The following is a 15,389-nucleotide window of genomic DNA, read 5'->3' as shown; positions in this document are numbered from 1 at the left end:
TTACATGGTGGTCGTTCTTTTGTTTCACGCGGACGTTTCCAAGTGCCACGTTTTGCCAGCCTCGTGGAACCCCATGAGAATCATGACAAATACAGTGTATTTCTAAACAGTGTATGCGTGCATGGTCGCCGCCAGCTGTTTTCAAAATGTCGTGGACAGAACGGGGGCATGGGCGTGGTCGCGGCGGCCGAGGCCATGGGCGCACTGGCGGCCGAGATATCGCGCAGCAGTACGCGAATTACTTTGCCCAAAACACTGGATCCAGCAACTCGACCGCCGCCACCTCTGAGCGCAGTGAGAGCGGCGAGAGCAAGCACGACGAGGATAATGCGGGCAGCGACGGCGACAAGGACGGTAGCAGTGAAGGCGACAAGGACGCTGGCAGCGACGCGCCGGAAGCACCCACCTCCGACGTGGTCGACGCGATGAAGCGATGTGCCGTGACCGTGTCGACGCGCAACGTTCAGTGCGGGACGGCCAAGCCAGCGTACAGCATGACGTACTTGCTCGAGAGCGAGAAAGGCCAGCCGGCACTGATTATCGGCTACAAGTCCATCTCGATGATGGATGCGTATGCGCACAAGTCGGTGGAAGAGCTGCGCTTTGAAGACTACCTCAAGCGCACCGACAAGGAGGCGGCGCTCGCACAAGCCACGATTGTGCCGCAGCCCGCCGAGAAGAAGCCGTTTGTCGACACCCACATGGTCACTGCTTCCTCACAAAGCGCGTCGCCGCCCAGTGGCCAAGCCAACAACCCGTTTGCAGCGGCCTCCGCGACTTCGACCAGCGGCTTCTCGTTCGGAACCTCGGCGCCTTCGACCAGCACATTCGGGGCTTCTTCGGCGACTTCGACCAGCGGCTTCTCATTCGGATCCTCGGCGCCTTCGACCAGCGGATTCTCGTTTGGCTCGTCGTCCGCGCCGACAACGAGGCAGCCGTCGTCATTTTCGTTTGGCGGCACAGCTTCCTCCAGCTCGACATCTGGCTTTTCGTTTGGTGCGACCGCAACGCCGGTACCTCATTCCTATCTTGGCTACCCACCAAGAACAGGCTTCTTTGGCGGATCTTCGTCGACGACCAGTGCTGGTTTTGGTCAACAATCTAGAGGAGCCACGAGCGTGCCTTTTAGCTCGTCGACGTCAGCGACGACCAACGGCGCGACCAGCTTTACACCTTTGGGTGGCGCTGCGCCAGCGTTCTCTGCGTTTGGCGCGCGTGAGTCGCAGACAACCGGCGTTGGGTCCCGCCCGCCTTCGTCATCCTCGCCTTTTCAACCGTTCTTCGGAGCCAGCACCCATGGTGTCGATTCGCATCAAGCAGCGAGCACTTCAACGGTGCGACGAGTCATTGCGAAACCGAGCGCACCGGTCGTTGTGCCAAAGGTGCCGTCGTCCCAGCTCATGCCGGCCCTGGAGCTCCACTCGGTCTCCATGGACTGGAAGCACGTGTACGTAATTAGTACGCTGGACGACCTTCGGCGTGGCTTTGACAAGCTCCCCGATGTCGCACGGCTCGCCACGTACAAGGGAAACATGTCGCTCGAGATCGTTGGGCCTGCATTTCCCAACACTCAGCTGCAACTCGGCATGACCGATTTTGTCGTTCTCATCGATTGCGAGCAAATTCCTTTGGACGACCTCGTCGCGCAGCTGAGTCCACTGCTGCAGTCGACCACGATGACCAAGATCATCTTTGATGCCCACCGCATGGGTGCTGCTCTCTCGTCTCTTACCCTCCCGCCACTCGCGGCCGTCTTGGATCTGCAGATCGCCATGGAAGTGATGACAAAGGAGTATGCGCCGTCGTTTGCGTCGATGCTGTCGCGTCACAACCTCGAGTCGCACCCGTATCCACGCTACCTCCAAGCGTTCAAGGAGCGTCCGCGCTCGGACGATGCCATTCGGGCAGCGATGTGGACATCCTACTTTCTCCTCAAAGTAGCTGCGCCTGTGCGTAAGACGTTTGCTGACAAAAGCATATTGTGGCATGCTGCGTCGATGGAGCGCGTCACGAACGCCATTGCGGCCAAGGGCGTCCGCACGCTGAGCTTTGATGTCAAGCAGCAGCACAAGTTTGCGTCGTACGAGGTGCTGCACCACTTGCGGCCGTCGAGCTTGGCGAAAAGCACGCCGCTCGTGGTCCACGAAGACATGGGCGACGTCTTTGCACTGCTACCGCCCGAGTTTGCGGCGCCGCTCCAGCCACCGGACGTGGCCGCCCACCTCCTCGACATTGTGTTGGACCTCGGGCGCCGGCCGTGGGCGTGGGTCAACGGCGCGCGCTTCTTCCTCTTGCCCCATGACGAGGCGCGTGTCGTGTGCCAGAACGACCTCGATCTGATTGTCGACCGCGTCGGCGGTTTTGGCAGCGACGACCGCGCCGGCCTCGAGCGCCAACTGCACCGTATTAGCGCCGTGCGCAACCGGTCGAACGAGATTATCGGTCTCACGATCCGCGTTGGCCGGTACATTGAGGGCAACGCGAGCTTGATTGCCGACATTTTGGCGAAGGAAGACAAGAACATCCTCTTCCTCGGCGAACCAGGCTGCGGCAAAACCACGATCGTCCGCGAAGTTTCTCGGCAGCTTGCCAATAAGTACAACGTCTGCATCGTCGACACGAGCAATGAGATTGCAGGTAGCACTCTTCACCTTTAAAGTATAGACAAAGGACCCTAACCACGCTCTAATGTCTAGGTGACGGCAACATTCCGCACATGTGCGTGGGCCTGGCGCGGCGCATGATGGTGCCGTCGCTCGACAAGCAAGCGGCCGTGATGGTCCAAGTGGTCCAGAACCACACGCCCGAGGTCATGGTCATTGACGAGATTGGTCGCCCGAACGAAGTCGAGGCCGCGCGCACGTGCAAGCAGCGCGGCGTGCGCATCGTGGCGTCGGCGCACGGCGACCTCCGGAAGTTGCTCAAGAACAAGCCGCTGCGAGGCCTCGTTGGTGGCATTCAGAATGTGACGCTCAGCGACAAGACGGCCAAGGAGCAGCAGCAAAAGAACGATGGCGACGCGCTGCGGAAGGTTGTGGCCGAGCGCGGGGGTGCACCGATCTTTGAGGTGATTGTCGAGCTCCGGCGCGGGCAGTACGACACGTGGCGCATCATTTCGAACGCGGCGGATGCGGTCGATGCCATTTTGAACAACTCAGACTACGAGACCCAAGTGCGCACGCGGACCGCGGACGGCAACGCGTTTTTGTTCAACACGGAGAAGCTCTAAGTGACCCTTGTATAACGTGATAGACGAAATCACTAGAGTGCCAACGTTTCTGGCGCATCTCTTCTCATAACGATGACGTTGTCGATGACGTGTTGCGCTCCTTTGTAAGATGTTGGCACTTGGTGTGACGTGGGGCCCTCGTCGAAATGGCGTAAAGAGCTACTATACTTATAGTACTGGTATGCCGTAGAAAGGACGATGAGGAGGCGACAAGCAATGGTCGACGCGAGAACGTACAACGAGCGTGACTACGATGGTGCGGACATCTTGTCTTTGGACGCTCGTCGACTTCGGTAGATTGGTGGAAACAAATTTGGCGCGTAAACCGGGTCCCTGGAAGGTTCCGCGAAGGGCCGCGAACGGTTTGGGCGAAGATTCGCGAGTTGTAAGCGCTTCGTTGATTGGTGGAAAGCGGACCAATCGGAATCCACCACGGTGGTCATAGCTCGTGGACATTGTGTCTTGTGTGGCCACTCTTCAACTCGCTCCCAACCTCCAACACGATGGTCGCTTCGTCCGAAACCCACACGTTTGTCAAGGCGACGCTCGCCTCGCACGGCGTCACGGTCTTTAGCAAGACGTACTGCCCGTACTGCACGCAGGTAGCCTCCCAACAACTCAAAGGGCAATGTCAAAGTGCAATCTCAATAGGCCAAGTCGGTCTTGGCGTCAGTCGGCGCGCCATACCACGTGATTGAGCTCGACGTTGTTCCGAATGGCGACGAAATCCTCCAAGCGCTCATTGAGCTCACGGGCCGCCGGACGGTGCCCAACGTGTTTGTCAAGGACGTGACGATCGGCGGCGGCTCGGACGTCGCGCAGCTCCAGCGCGACGGCAAGCTCGTGCCGCTCCTCCAAACCGCTGGTGTCCTTGTCTAATTTACGTAACCATTGCTCGCCTTTCCACATATTTCCCATCATTGCAGACAAATGAGCGCGGGTTCAATTCCGGTGACGCGACGCTATTCGGCTTCGGCCATGCATGTCAATCAAAAATAGAGGCACGGCGATGGTGGATCTGCACGTCGCTGCGGACGTGTCGCATGGCAACTTGGTGCTTGGCTCCATCCAAAATGACTCGTCTCCACTTGTACAAAGAGTAGCATTGCCGCACAAAGCGCCATCGCGCATCATGGTGGTTGTGCATGCGGTCGTTGCCTCGGACCGACTAACTAAACTCGGAGCTGCCATAACGTTTAGTCGACGCGATGGCCACTGCTCGTGGAATTCAGTGCCGCAATTAAAATACGTCTTTTTAAAAACCACCGCGCTGGATATACAAACAGCAAGTATAGGGACGGAAGAAGCGTGTTTTTTCACGCTTCGATAAAACTTAAAAACGAAAAGCGAAGGGAGTGCGAAAACCCCTCGGCCGACAGCAAGCAGCAGCAGCAGCATGGTCCACAGCTCCAAGTACGACCTCCTCGTCAAGCTCCTCCTCATCGGCGACAGCGGTACCCTCCATCTTCCTCCTCGTCTTGGCTGCAGGAAGAGCCCATGTAGGCGTCGGGAAGAGTTGCCTTCTCATGCGCTACTCGGACGACTCGTTCACGTCGTCCTTCATCACGACGATCGGGATCGACTTCAAGGTCAAGACCATCGACGTCGATGGGAAGCGCGTGAAGCTCCAGATCTGGGATACGGCCGGCCAAGAGCGCTTCCGCACCATCACGACGGGTACGCCATGCCATCATCGTGCAGCAACCTCGAGGACGACGCTATGAATAGCCTACTACCGCGGCGCCATGGGCATCCTCCTCGTGTACGACGTCACGGACGACCATTCGTTCCAGAGTACGCTTCGCTGGCGCTGGTGATGCTCATGGTGATGGCTCATCGGCTCGTAGATGTGCGCAACTGGATGCGGCAGATCCAGCAGCATGCGAGCCCGAACGTCAACAAGATTCTCATTGGCAACAAGTGCGACGTCGACCCGTCCGAGCGCGTACGGCCCATCGACGCTCGGCCAATGGACTGATGCGCGGTGGCATTGATTAGGTCGTGACGACGCAGCAGGGCGAAGAGCTCGCGGCCGAGTACGGCGTGCAGTTTTTCGAGACGAGCGCCAAGAGCAACTTGAACGTCGAGGAAGCGTTCCGGTCGATTGCGGTCGACGTGCAGAAGCGCCTCGCCGAGTGCGAGAGCGACCGGTTAGACGTGGCCAACGAGCGCAAAATCAAACTGGACGACCACGCCGACCGGACGTCGGACGGCTGCTGCTAAGTGACGATCGACGACTTCATATATTGAGTTATACAAGCAGCGCGCGTTGCATTTGTTTTGTGTAGAGCGCCAGATACGTCGCGGGCACGTACCCACCGACATGACCGAACTGCACAAACCACCACGGCGCGCCAAGCGCCCCCTCGAGAACGACCACCTCGTCGCCGGCGTTGACCTACGCAGCACAACCTCAGAGACACGATATGGACGTGTAGATCGTACCGTCAACGTCGCATCGTCCGCGTTGCCTTGGAAGGCGTATAGCACGCGGGTCGACGGCGTCGAACCGAGGAACCCCGCCGATATCGACAAGCGGCTTGGATGCGGGCTTGGCGATGGACCGTGGAACCCATCAAGGAGCGCGGCTATCGCGTCGGGAACCAGAACGTCGCGACGGGCGCCATGCACGAGGCGCTGGTGCAGCATGAGGAAGAGGTGGTCGACCCACGCACTGGGGGCATGCGCTTGGATGAACATGGCGACGTAGCTCTCTTGGACGGGCGGGGGCGGTACATGGGCGAGCGCCACAATCAACAGCGCCCACGCCTTGTCCCTACGACTCCTGGTGACGAGACGCATTGCTAAGCACCTCGATGCTACCGCAAGCTGTCACTCGGCACGTCTGTGAGCTGCTTGAGGATCTGCGCATACACTTCTGCGCGCAGCTCTGGCTGTGCGATTGTTTTCACGATGAGCTCGTTCACAAGCTCTTCCGGTGTCCCTTGCCGGCGCAGACCCATGTAGCCTAGTACTGTCGTTCGCACCGCACAGCAGAATGAGAATACTAGTATGCAGTACCAAGGATGGCCTTGAAGCAGCGGATCGCGTCGCGCGTAGCAGCAGGAGGTAGCTGCGTCAAGGACGTGTGCAGTGGCTTGGCGCTGAACTTGAGCATGCCATCCACCAAGTCTTCTTTGGCTCCGCTCGAGCTCAAGCCGTAAAACCTACGACCATATTGTTGAATTCGCACAATACATTTTGGGACATAGTTGACCGAGCATTTGCAAAGTCGGCTTTTGCCCGCAGCAGAGGCAGCTGCGACGGCAAGAACATGCCCGTGTGCACCTTGAGAAAGCGCTTTTGGAGTGCGATCGACCGACCAATCACGGCGGCGCGGTCGTTGGCCTCGACGGCTTTGGTGAGCTGCTGCTTGAGCGCGTTCTCGTCGTCCTCGTCGCACTCTGGCTCGACAGCCACGTCGACCGGCGGACTGCTCTTCTCACTCGGCGTTGCCTTGGCAGGTGCTGGCTGCTGGCGCAAGTTTGCTGGAAATAGCGTCTGCCAGGGCCGCAATACCTCGATCGCGGTGGCAGGCTCCTTTACGGCCGCGCGAATGGCGCAGACATACTGCTGTGCGAGGCGGCGCCGCCACACCGCTTGCACCTGCACGACCGACGCGGTGCGGTGAAGCGCTCGCAGCAACTCGAGGTGGTCATAGGCCGACGCGTCGTACAAGACGAGCGACGCACCAAGCTGCGCGTGGCTGCGCAAGCCGAGGTCGCGCAAAAGGGCTTTGCAGTCGCGCGCCCCAGGCGCCAAGCGCTGGTACAGGTTGAAAAAGGCGGCGTGCGGCACACGGTAGGCAAGACCCGTCGTCGAGAGATTGACGGCAGCGAGGACGCCAGCCGCACGCAGCTGATCGAGGACGACCAACGGCTCGAACGTTGCCGTCGCGCGAGTGCGGCTGGGAGTGATGCAGCAGACGTGGCGAGGATGCAAGAGTGCGATATCTTGACGCAGCGCCGCGAGTTGCGTGCGAAAATCTGCCACCGGCGACCGCGTTCGCGCCGGGGCGGCTTGAAACAGCGCCTGGAAGGTTGCTGGTAGCGTGCTAAAAACACGCCACCTTAGTATGACGTGGCACGCGGAGGAGCCGACCTTTGCGCGAAGAAATCGGCGAAGCTCGGCGCGGTCGTATCCTTGTTGCCCTCGGTGAGACCGTCGGCCGAGTACGTGACGACGCCGGCGTAATGCCGCACGCCAAACAGCATCGGCGATTTCTGCGCAACGAGAGCGGGCGACCCGAGCGCACGCACCTGCTGCGCCAGTCGAGCATCGCTGCCCCGCATCACACGCGCCTGCTCTTCCAGCAGATGCAAAATGCCGTCGGGCTTCTACACCATTGCCTTAGCGACGCCCTTGCAGTGAAAGCCCAATACCTTGTCCAGAAGGTCCAAGACGATTTGGTGGTCATGCAAGGCCATCGACGGGGCGGCGACACCCTCCCGTGCGTACAGCGCAAGGTCGGCGGCCAAAATCTCACTTTGCATTTTCTGCTGAAACACTTCGTTCGTGTAGTTGATACAGAGCTGGTTGAGGCCGTTCAGCGGCAGCGACTCGAAGCCCACGACATCGAGAACGCTCAAGCGCAGCGCGTCGGGCGACGCACCAACCGACGCGTTGCAGCACGTTACGATGTATTCGAAAAGACGCACGTAGAGCGCCTTGGCCATCGCAGCGGCCGCGGATGCCGCGCGCTCGGGGCCATGCGGCATGCATTGCCGCTCGAGTTTGCTGCCAATCGTGAGCACGGTGACACAGAGCGCGTCACGCAACGCATCGGATGGTACACGTAAGTGCGTTGCAGCGGCAAGCAACGCGGCACTATTAGCCACCTATGTCGTCGTTGTTGCATCGTCACATGCAAACGGATGCCTCGTAGCGGAGTTTGATGACGTACATTTGAGCCCGTCTCATTGTCCGAGACAAAGACGAGGTTGCCGAGGTGTAGGATCGCCGCCACGACACCGAGAAGCCAGTCGACATCGAGAATTTCTACGGCGCGCAACGCATCGAGCGTTGCGTCCAGCGCTCCAAAGGCAACCGTGTCGCGGTCGACCTACAGGAAACCTGGTAGGAGAGGGTTAGCGGGCTTGAGGCACCAACCTCGACATGATGGGTCAGGTACGCGTAGTCGCCAACGCCAAAGGGCGTGAGACCATAGTCAGCCGCGCGTTGGGAGCAGAGAAGCTGGTAGAAAATCAGATAGTTGCTGTCGCCTGTTCCTTGGCGCACGACACGCGCCTTCTCCAAGAGGTAGCAGGTTGTTGACGCGCCGACCACCGAGCGCGTCGACGGGTCTACATGCAACGTCACAAGCTTTGCAAAGCGACTGCTCCTGTCATTGCGAGGCGTCTTGGCGTGGCCAAACGCGGCCAGCGCTGCGTGCGCACCAAGCCCCATCGACCTGCGCCCGTAATTAGCTTCACGAACGTTCAAGAGGACGTAGGCCGACCCGTGGTGTTTCGTGAGCGCGGCGAGAAGGCGTGTTGCGGCGGTTGTCTTGCCAGCACCGCTCTCACCACTGACAATGATCACCTGCACTCCAATGACAAAAAGTCTGTTTAGAATGCAGACAACGCACCTGGTTTCGGGCGTCCTGAAGGAGAGCGTCGAACGCCGCCTGCGCGATGGCCGCAAGACTGGGTGCGATGCCAGAGGCGTTTGTAGTCGATGGTGGCGTCGGTGGCGCACCAAAGGAATGCAATGCCACGAGCATCGACGCTGACGAGCCCACCCACGTGTGCAGTCGCCCCTGTAGAAAGGACGATGGTGCTGTCGAAAACGTGAAGGCGACAAGTACCTCGAGAAAGCGCTTCTGAAGCACGTGCAGCACCGTGGGCTCGGTATCGTACGCTGCTAGCGTAGCGAGGTCGTCGACGTTGCGGCGGAGAGTGGCGTCCGTGACAAGCGCCTTGGCATCGAGCACAGATACGTCTTCCATAATCCCATGCTCGCCGTCGCCAAGTACTGTGGCGATACCCGGGCGTGGACGATCGACAACGCGCCGAAGCACGTAGCCAGTCGCGGCGTCTTGGGTCCAGAGGTATGTCGGCCCTTGGGTGGAGGCTATCAAGCTCAGTCGCTGCGCTCTATGAACCAGCCTTATCATCGCTGAAGCAATGAAGTAGCGAGCACGTACACGGGATCCAGCGTGAACGATCGGCCGTCGGGCGTCGAGTGGGCGTGGGGTGTCGCTGGCTACACAATGCGTTTGGTTTCATCTCATAAAGCTACGAATGGCGTACGCAGCGGGCGGTACAAAGCGACCTTGCGATGTATCCTGGGCAAAGCACCGACACCTCGGACGCTGCTGCGGACAGAAGCGGACTAGATCTCGCAATGTCGTCATCGTCGTCGTCTTGGTTACTGGAGCGCGTAGGAACGAGCGTCGTGACGAGCGACTGCGCTTTGCGCTGCGGTACAACGATACGTGGGCCGTGGGCAATGGGCTTTAGAGACGCCGACCGCTTGAGGAGGCTCGCATGGATCGCATCTTTTGTGTTCAAGCACGAGAGGAGCGACGGAAGCTCCCCGATCGAGAGCCACTCGGTGAGCCCGAGACGCCAGACAATGGTGTCGGTCTGGAGCTCGCCTCGGAGCCAAAGATTGCGCAAAAGCTCCAGCGTCGCGGGGCCGTGAATGACGTCGTCGTCGTTGGCGTAGAACCACCGTGTCTCGGCCATCGGCGCCATCACCACGTGTCCACAGCACTTTTTCTGAAACCGTTTCGATCCAAAACGATCGGGCTCAAATTTGGTGTTTCCCGCCAAAACAATTGCACCAAAAATGCGCTTTCCACGATTAAAGAGGCAAAGTCGATGGACGATGCGATTGTGTGCGAGTGTCCTTACCGGTACCACGGACGCGACCCACGATCCACGATCGCCCGACAAACGAGCCTTTCTATGCACGTGTCGTCGGCGTACAGCTGCGTCACCCATCGTCTTCGCTCGTTCAAGAACCTTGTCGCTGGCACAGATGAGGAGGACGAAGCGCGGTGTTCGGCGGCAGCCGGCCGCCTGAGCCTTCTCGAGATGGCTGCATCTTCAACGCTGCAAACCGTACCAGTAGTGTCGATCAGAAACTTGACAGGGTGGGACATACCCAAGATGCCACCGCGACGAGCGTGCGAAGTCGTACGTCCAACGCTGGCGCGGTGCTCCAGTCGAGGCCCTGCTCTAGCGCCACAGCCCCACCGAGCTGCTGTGCGTGGGCGAATTTGTCGAATTGCAACTACGAGCTAGATCTTTACGCTATAGAAGACGGCAGCGTATGCAACCGCGCGACAGGCCAGCGTCACGCCCAAGGTCGCGTCAACCTGATTCCGGTGGGGCTCGTCTCGGCCGCGCGAGGGCGGTGCCATAGCCGGTAGTACGAATAGACGCTTGCACGAGACCCGACAAGCCTCTAATTCGTACTTGGTACGAATTAGTCAACGACGTCGCGCGCTCCCAGCCTCTCGCGCGATACAAACTGCAAGACGTCCACCACCCACAAGCAGGACCATCTGAATCTGCCAGATTCCGCTGGGACGAATCCCGCAATGTGATTGGCTGTCTATGCGGATCCTCCGGATAATCAACGGCGTGGGCAGCGATGGCATTCAGTTCCAATCTTCCTTGACGACGTCGACGTAAGCAGCAGCATGGCGACGATGGCACCGACGATGGACGCTGCGCCGACGCCGACGGGCATTGCGCCAACAACGATGGCCGATGCACCGACGCCGGCGCCGATGGCCATGACGTCGATGGAGAAGCGGCTCGCCGGCTACCATGTGCTGCACGACCAGGGCTTCTCCTTCTTGGCCGACAATGCGTACATCCGGTCAGGCTACCGCGTCAACTACTCGGCCTCGCACTGCCTCCAGTCGCTCTTTGAGCTGCACAACGAGACGTGGAACGTCTGGACGCACATTGTGGGCTCGCTCATCTTTGTCTGCCTCCTCGTGAGCGTCTTTTGCATGGAGATCCCGCTCGAAGCGTCCACCGCCCAAGTCGTGGCGCCCGACGTCTTGTACCTCCAAGGCGGCCATCACACGCTTGCGTTCTTTGAGAAGAACATTGCCTCGACTGCGCTCTTTACGAAGGAGCACACGTCGTACTACACGGTCGACGCCGTGCACCAAGAGACGGTTGTCCGACGCATGCACGTGGCGAGCGAGATCCTCGGCCACACGATCGCACAGATCCCGAGCCTCCAGCGCTTCCACCAGCTCCTCGAGTCGCACGCCGGCGATGTCTCGCACCTTCTCTCGGACCAAATGGAGACGCTGTACAAGGAACTCACGCTTTTGCACGCGCGCTTGCACCCGAGCACGAACGCGACTGCGCCGCACGACCAGACGCTGCTGCAGTGGGTCGCGTCGTACAACCAGATCCACCGCATGAAGACGCAGCTCCGCCTCCGCGTCGACGCCTTTAGCTCGTTTCTCCGGCAGCTCGACACACCCAAGGCGTACCCCTCGGTCCAGTACATGCTGCGCGAGTTCCACGGCCTTACCGACAGCGTCTACAATGGCTTGCACGTCCTCTCGGAGCTGCACCCGTCGGTGCTTGCGTCGTCGGTCGTCGGTCTCTGGCCCATCGCTGTCTTTATCGTGAGCGCCGTCGTGTGCCTCACGATGAGCTCGGTGTACCACCTCCTCTTTGTGCAGAGCCCGCGCGCGTCGCTGCTCTTGTCGCAACTGGACTACGCCGGCATCATCCTCATGATTGCCGGGTCGTTCTTTCCCGTCATCTACTACTCGTTCTACTGCAACCAGTGGGCGCTCAACGCGTACCTTGGCATTGTCTCGGTGCTCGCAATTGGCTCGTTTGCTGCGTCGCTCATCCCAGCCTTTGGCAAGTACCCAAGCGTGCGCTCGGCGGTGTTTCTTTCGATGGGCTTCTTCGGCGTCGTGCCCATCGCGCACCTCATTTTCGAGTTTGGGCTCATGGACGACCACGTGCAGATTGTGCTCAAGCCGCTCTTGGCCATGGGCGGCCTCTACGTGCTCGGCGCTGTCTTCTACGGCACGCGGTTCCCCGAGCGGCTCTACCCTGGCACGTTTGACGTGTGGTTTTCGTCGCACCAGCTGTGGCACATTTGCGTCGTCCTCGCCGCCCTTGTGCACTATGTGAGCGCGATGCAGCACTACGAGTGGCGGTGGCAGACGGGCTGCCGCGCCTAAGATCGTAGCGCTATGACATGAGCGCGACGACGCACATGTGTGTGTAAGTAGTTTTATAACTCGTAATAGCAGTAGACACTAAGATCCACTGTGTGTATTTTAACCTCAACCCTATTGCAGATCCGAACATCCGAAAGCGACAAATGCCCCGAAAAAGTTGGGATGCGACCTGCACGACAAGCACTCGATCGTTGACGAGTAGCCCGAGACTTGTAGAATCGATGGTGCTCGATACCGGCACGCATGCCAGGACGACGAGTCGCTTGCAAGGCTGCAGGTAAAGGTGATTGCTGAGACCCTCGGAAATGAGAAAAGACGGTATTTATGACGTCAAAGTCGAATGGTTTGGCATCCTCGACCTGCTCCAGCTTGTGTTTACCCGTTCGTCGAATCGCAATACACTGTTGTACAATATCGTCCATGTCGATAGAAAGCGGCAGTCGATGGTTGGGGGAACTTGGCCGAACGCAGATTCTTGGTGTTCGTTGGTTGCCGAGGAGCGACTACTGCCCATTCGCAATTCCATTTCGCCATCCGTTGCATAATACGCTAGACAAGCCAGATCCTACTCGATGATACGTCAGTGGCGTCCGAGCAATCGACACTGCGGCGCCTACGACCAGGCTCACTTTTGAATGGACTCACAGCGCAAGATGACATTTCCCAGCCTCAAGCTCACGTACTTTGACTTTACGGGGCGCGCCGAGATCGCGCGTCTCGTGCTCTTCCTCAACAACATTCTGTTCGAAGACGAGCGTCTCAGCGCCGAGGCGTTCTTGGCGCGCAAACCGCACTTCCCGTTCCAGCAAGTGCCGACGCTCAATGTGGACGGCGAAGAATTCGGCCAGTCGCACGCGATAGCCCGCTACGTCGGTCACCTCACCAACCTGTACCCGGCCGTGGACCGGTGGGCGCCTTGCGCATTGACGAGATGCTCTCTGCGTTCAACGACATCACTACGACGCTTGTGCCATGGTTTGTCGAGTTTGACGCGAATGAGAAGCTCGCGATCTGCCAGTGTCAACGCTTCTCTGATTGGCTTGAACCAAGTGATTTCTTATCTTCTGATTGGCCTGCCAGGCTGCAGGATTTGCTCTTTTCAAAAAAGTACATACAATATGCTAGATATTAGGCAAAAAGAGGGCGTTGGAAATAGAATAAATGGCACAACATCATCGTCCAACGCAAGTGCAATGGCACCACGAGAGTCGCCACGCAGCAAGGCCAGGCGACCGGCCTCGGACGGACTCTTGCAACCAGGTCTCATCGAGATCATCGCTCGGTTGCTGCCAGCGCCGCAGTACATTGCCACCTTCCTCGATGCGATGCCAGCGAATCTCTGGACGCCGGCGCTGCGAGCCTTTATGACGCTCTATCGCGACTCGCGCATGGACATTCGACTTGATCGCTGGCCCACCATTTACCTCCATGAGGCGAACCACTCGCCCGAAGTGATCACGCTTCTGCAAGCGACGCTGCCTCTGGGCCGGCGTATCGATGCGACGTTTCGAAGCATGGGCCACTTGCGGCATCTTGTGCCGCCCTTGGGGCCAGCGCTCAAATACATGCAACTCGAGATCAAATCGGCAACGTGGCTGCCGCTGGACACCGAGGCCTTGAGTATGCTTCTGCGCCAATGCACATCACTGTGCGGACTGGACACAACGTTATACTTGCCCGGTGCCGATACACCAGTGATGGACGCCTTGCTACAAGCACTACTCTGCTCGACGGCGCCCGCTCTGACTATAAGCCATAGCCACGACCAAGCCATTTCTCGGGCAGGCCATCACCTCGCTACGTGGCTCCTTGCGTCTCCACGCACGAGTCTCATTTTCCATGGGATTTGTTCGATGGATGAATCTGGCGTCCTCGCTTTCTGCGACGCCCTCCAAGAGAGCTCTACTCTTGAGCAGCTCCGGCTCAGCAGTGTCGAAGTCGGTGGTTTTCACGGCCGTCAACTCCCGGCCAGCCTTTCTAAATTGGAATGGGCCCCCGACAACGCGGACGAGCTGCTTCCGGACGATGCGATTTGGGCCGACCTCCGCCACGCACTTCGCCGCACGCGGCTCGAGTACCTCTGCTGCGACTACTTTGGCGAAATTGCATCAGAGCCATCGACGGGCCCCGATCTCTCGCAGCTCAAAAAGCTCGATGTACTGCGGACGCGTACCGGTGCCGACCACGTGCGCATGCTGGCCGCCGGTCTCTCGCAGCTCTCGTCGTTGACCGAGCTCTACCTACCTCATATTGCCGTGGACGCCGAAGCGATGCGATTGATCATGGAAGCATTGGGGACAAGTTGTCCTCACCTCAAATTGCTCGAACTCACCGACCATGCGCTCGATTGGCGTAGCGTGAGGGAGGTGCTTGCAGCGGCGCCGCGACTGCCCAAGCTTACGTGCATTTTTGCGCCAAGTATCACCGAGTGTGAAATCAATCGTTGCCTCGACGAGCTCGTTGCGGCGGGTCGACACGTGGAAGAGATCAGTCTGCCAAGTTACGAAAGCGGCGAAGAAAATTGGGCTCTACTGGAGGCGCTGGCCGCGATACCCGACGTGCCGTTCGTTCTCGCGAGCTTTTATTTGCGAGATGCCGGTCCGTATATCCAAGCCATACTCGGTCAAGAAGCGCCGGGCGCGAGTGAGCGGTGTCGCTTGTGCTTACATTACCGGTAAGCGCAAAGGCATGTACGTAAGGGAAGCAGAAATACTATTCCTACGGTCGTTTGTTTTAGGCAACTGTCTACTTGTTTGTTTGGTGGTGAAGAGAGACCTAATCTCCAGGTTCGCGATGTAAAGCGAATACTTCAACGAGAAAGTCCACGCCATGCAACCACGACCTACGACGCAGTCTAGTCACACGCAACATAGATGACGTGGCAGTCCACAAAGTCATCTTCGTCTCGGGAGGTTGCCACCACGCGCACAACGCTTCAGTAAACGAGTACTAGTACAAATTTTCGTTTCTTTATTTCAATAA

The 15,389-nt window shown here is 58.8% G+C and overlaps 6 protein-coding genes across 7 annotated transcripts; 5 read left to right on the top strand and 1 right to left on the bottom strand.

The window, feature by feature from the left end:
* Positions 1-146: 146 nt before the first annotated feature.
* On the top strand, positions 147-3,319 carry SDRG_06311 (hypothetical protein; the record flags this gene model as incomplete). The annotated part of the gene is made up of 2 exons (XM_008612085.1): positions 147-2,637; positions 2,697-3,319. The coding sequence occupies 2 exons, from the start codon at positions 147-149 to the stop codon at positions 3,227-3,229; spliced, it is 3,024 nt and encodes a 1,007-aa protein (XP_008610307.1). The 3' UTR covers positions 3,230-3,319.
* A 378-nt stretch (positions 3,320-3,697) lies between these two features.
* On the top strand, positions 3,698-4,140 carry SDRG_06310 (glutaredoxin 3). Its single transcript, XM_008612084.1, has 2 exons — positions 3,698-3,831; positions 3,881-4,140. Exons 1-2 carry the CDS (start codon positions 3,733-3,735, stop codon positions 4,106-4,108), a joined length of 327 nt encoding a protein of 108 aa, XP_008610306.1. The 5' UTR covers positions 3,698-3,732; the 3' UTR covers positions 4,109-4,140.
* Positions 4,141-4,625: 485 nt separating this feature from the next.
* SDRG_06309 (rab family, other) lies at positions 4,626-5,452 on the top strand (the record flags this gene model as incomplete). Its single annotated transcript, XM_008612083.1, has 5 exons — positions 4,626-4,683; positions 4,733-4,906; positions 4,958-5,023; positions 5,077-5,174; positions 5,228-5,452. 5 exons carry the CDS (start codon positions 4,626-4,628, stop codon positions 5,450-5,452), a joined length of 621 nt encoding a protein of 206 aa, XP_008610305.1.
* Positions 5,447-10,499, bottom strand: SDRG_06308. 2 transcript variants are annotated; one of them, XM_008612082.1, is made up of 15 exons: positions 10,340-10,499; positions 9,481-10,287; positions 9,375-9,433; positions 9,036-9,324; positions 8,817-8,987; positions 8,688-8,770; positions 8,339-8,639; positions 8,133-8,291; positions 7,612-8,067; positions 7,331-7,566; positions 6,447-7,283; positions 6,251-6,396; positions 6,053-6,197; positions 5,675-6,005; positions 5,447-5,627 (listed from the first exon to the last, which is right to left on the bottom strand). In XM_008612082.1, the coding sequence occupies exons 2-15, from the start codon at positions 10,174-10,176 to the stop codon at positions 5,481-5,483; spliced, it is 4,056 nt and encodes a 1,351-aa protein (XP_008610304.1). In that variant the 5' UTR covers positions 10,177-10,287; positions 10,340-10,499; the 3' UTR covers positions 5,447-5,480. The 2 variants fall into 2 exon arrangements, with proteins under 2 accessions (XP_008610304.1, XP_008610303.1); XM_008612081.1 differs by having other exon boundaries at positions 9,481-10,499.
* A 287-nt stretch (positions 10,500-10,786) lies between these two features.
* On the top strand, positions 10,787-12,516 carry SDRG_06307 (hypothetical protein). Its single transcript, XM_008612080.1, has one exon. It carries the CDS (start codon positions 10,881-10,883, stop codon positions 12,405-12,407), a length of 1,527 nt encoding a protein of 508 aa, XP_008610302.1. The 5' UTR covers positions 10,787-10,880; the 3' UTR covers positions 12,408-12,516.
* Positions 12,517-13,584: 1,068 nt separating this feature from the next.
* Positions 13,585-15,255, top strand: SDRG_06306 (hypothetical protein). Its single transcript, XM_008612079.1, has 2 exons — positions 13,585-15,144; positions 15,209-15,255. Exon 1 carries the CDS (start codon positions 13,601-13,603, stop codon positions 15,083-15,085), a length of 1,485 nt encoding a protein of 494 aa, XP_008610301.1. The 5' UTR covers positions 13,585-13,600; the 3' UTR covers positions 15,086-15,144; positions 15,209-15,255.
* Positions 15,256-15,389: the final 134 nt, after the last annotated feature.

This window comes from Saprolegnia diclina (genome assembly GCF_000281045.1).
Source record: "Saprolegnia diclina VS20 unplaced genomic scaffold supercont1.17, whole genome shotgun sequence".
Classification (NCBI taxonomy): domain Eukaryota; phylum Oomycota; class Saprolegniomycetes; order Saprolegniales; family Saprolegniaceae; genus Saprolegnia; species Saprolegnia diclina.
Note: the sequence above shows the minus strand (reverse complement) of the source record. Positions and strands in the feature narration are given on the sequence as shown.